The following is a 2,411-nucleotide window of genomic DNA, read 5'->3' as shown; positions in this document are numbered from 1 at the left end:
GGCGATTCCTAGCATAACAATGGTTCTGAGGCCATTAAATGTAAACCAACAGCCAAGCAATACTGAAGAGCTGAGAATATTTATTCCCATTCCACCCTGACAAATGCCATTTCAACACACAGTGAGAGAGAGGGACTGTCACTTAATATGGGGTTGTTCAGCACCCAGCACAATTGGGTCCTGAGACAGATGGAGACATCTGGATACCACCATCACTATCAACAAAACTAGCACTTCAATGAAAACTCAGGATGCTTCCCAGGGCCCAGCAGTTTGTACTTCCCTATTTAACCCAGGGCTCATTTTACTTCCCTTTTTCTGCTGGGAATTTTCATCTCTGAACTAAATTTGCATATTTCACACTCAGGTGACATGGTCCTGCAGCTCTGAGCCATTATAAATGTTCCATGTCACTGTTACCATTTGTTGATCAGCACTGGGCCGCTCAGACGTAGCAAGATGATCTCCCAGGCTCAGCTCATCTGGCTGCTAGTGCTCTGGATCCAGGGTAAGAATCAAATAAAGGAGGAGGGTCGGGATCATTTAAGCCCCAATTATCTATCAAAAAAATGTAAGACCAAGAAATGTTGTATATTGATATATAATCATTCCTCAGTTCATGACAGTAACTTCTGTAACGATGGCTCCTAATTGCACCTAAAAGGGAAAAGAGGTCTGAGAAAAATACAAGCAATTGAAAACAGCTTGGAATGAAAAAAAACTGAGCTCAAACAATGTTAGCATCATTCTCAAAGATGATTTATCACTGGAATATTTATAATATTGTATTTTGATTAACTATATGTATATATATGCTATACGTATAGACTAGAGAGAGAGACTACACATGTACATATTCATTTATATTCTGTTTGTTAATTCAGACTCTAGCGGGGACATTGTGGTGACTCAGACTCCAGAATCGCTGGCAGTGTCTCCAGGAGAGAGAGTCACCATCAACTGCAAAGCCAGTTCCAGCCTTACTTACCAAGGCAACGAGTACTTAGCCTGGTACCAGCAGAAAATGGGACAAGCTCCTAAGCTCCTTATCTATCTTGCTTCAACCCGCGCCTCTGGGATCCCAGACCGGTTCAGTGGCAGTGGGTCTGGGACCGATTTCACTCTCACAATCAGCAGGGTTGAAGCTGATGATGATGGAGATTATTACTGTCAGCAGCAGCACAGTACCCCTCTCACACAGTGATACAGACCAGTACAAAAACCTGCCTGTGCGGTTCAGTTCAGTGTCACAGCTGCTTCCTAAATGGTCACTTTATCTGTGCACCTACCACACTTGATGCGGGGGTGGGGAGGGCAGGAGTTACAGACACTGCAGTTCTGCCACTGCTCCCCAGCCTGCAGCACAGAGAGGAATAAACACATATTTGGAAAGTAAATCCCTCGGGCTCTCACCTGAACTGTTTTTCCCCAGGGTAAATGATTCAGTTCCCAAAACCCAAACAATGACTTTCACTTATTGCCCTATAAACACGGTGAGCATTTCAGAGTTCAAGCAGACCTGGTCAGCCCAGGAGTGTCTTGAAGTGCCACCAGGTGGGGGGAAGAAGTGAGAGCCTGAGCTCTAGGAGCCTGGGAAGGCTGCAGCAAAGGAACAACTCAGGGTGCTCCCTAGCCACCCATGTACTGGAGACATGGCATGACACTGGCTACATCTACACTACAGGGGGGAGTCGATTTAAGATACGCAAATTCAGCTACGTGAATAGCGTAGCTGAATTCGTCGTATCGCAGCTGACTTACCCCGCTGTGAGGACGGCGGCAAAATCTACCTCTGCGGCTTCCTGTCGACGGCGCTTACTCCCAGCTCCGCTGGTGGAGTGAGAGCGTTGATTCAGGGATCGATCCCCGAGAGGTCGATTTCTACCCGCCGATTCAGGAGGGTAGTGTGGACCCAGCCACTGACAGGCTGTGTCAGGAGCTGCATGCAGCCTTCAGAGCCCTGGCATCCCCGCCCTGGCCTGTGCCTCTCCATCCCCTGCAGCTGGGAGGAGGCAGAGCACAGGAACAGACCACATTCACCACGCTGTCTAGCTGCACTTTTGCTGACCCCTAGGTGTAAATAAGGAGACACAGGGATTAGCACTGAGGACCTGATACAAAAACCCACTCAAGTCAATGGGAAGATTCCTACTGACTTCAAGCCTTAATCCATCTATTCAGGGTTCACCCGTTTACTGAGTGCTTTAACTGACCTGCGCACAGCCACACACACTCCTCCTCCACTCCGCACACACAGAGAATACACTGTATCATTGTCAGGAGATCTCAGGTGTAACAGTGATACTAACTGGGACCTAAGCAAGAATTATGAACCGAGAACATTTATTCCCAGTCAACCTGACAAGTGGCATTTCAGTCCATAGTGAGGGAGCTGCCCAGGGTCCATAGGG

At 47.6% G+C, this 2,411-nt stretch overlaps 1 gene segment (V, D, J or C); it reads left to right on the top strand.

Annotated features, from left to right (window-relative positions):
• Positions 1-390: 390 nt before the first annotated feature.
• Positions 391-1,204, top strand: LOC117878248. The segment is given in 2 exon segments: positions 391-508; positions 885-1,204. Coding segments are annotated over 2 exon segments (369 nt in total).
• The last annotated feature ends 1,207 nt before the right edge of the window (positions 1,205-2,411 follow it).

Source organism: Trachemys scripta, chromosome 5, assembly GCF_013100865.1.
Source record: "Trachemys scripta elegans isolate TJP31775 chromosome 5, CAS_Tse_1.0, whole genome shotgun sequence".
In the NCBI taxonomy this organism is placed as follows: Eukaryota; Metazoa; Chordata; order Testudines; family Emydidae; genus Trachemys; species Trachemys scripta.
Note: the sequence above shows the minus strand (reverse complement) of the source record. Positions and strands in the feature narration are given on the sequence as shown.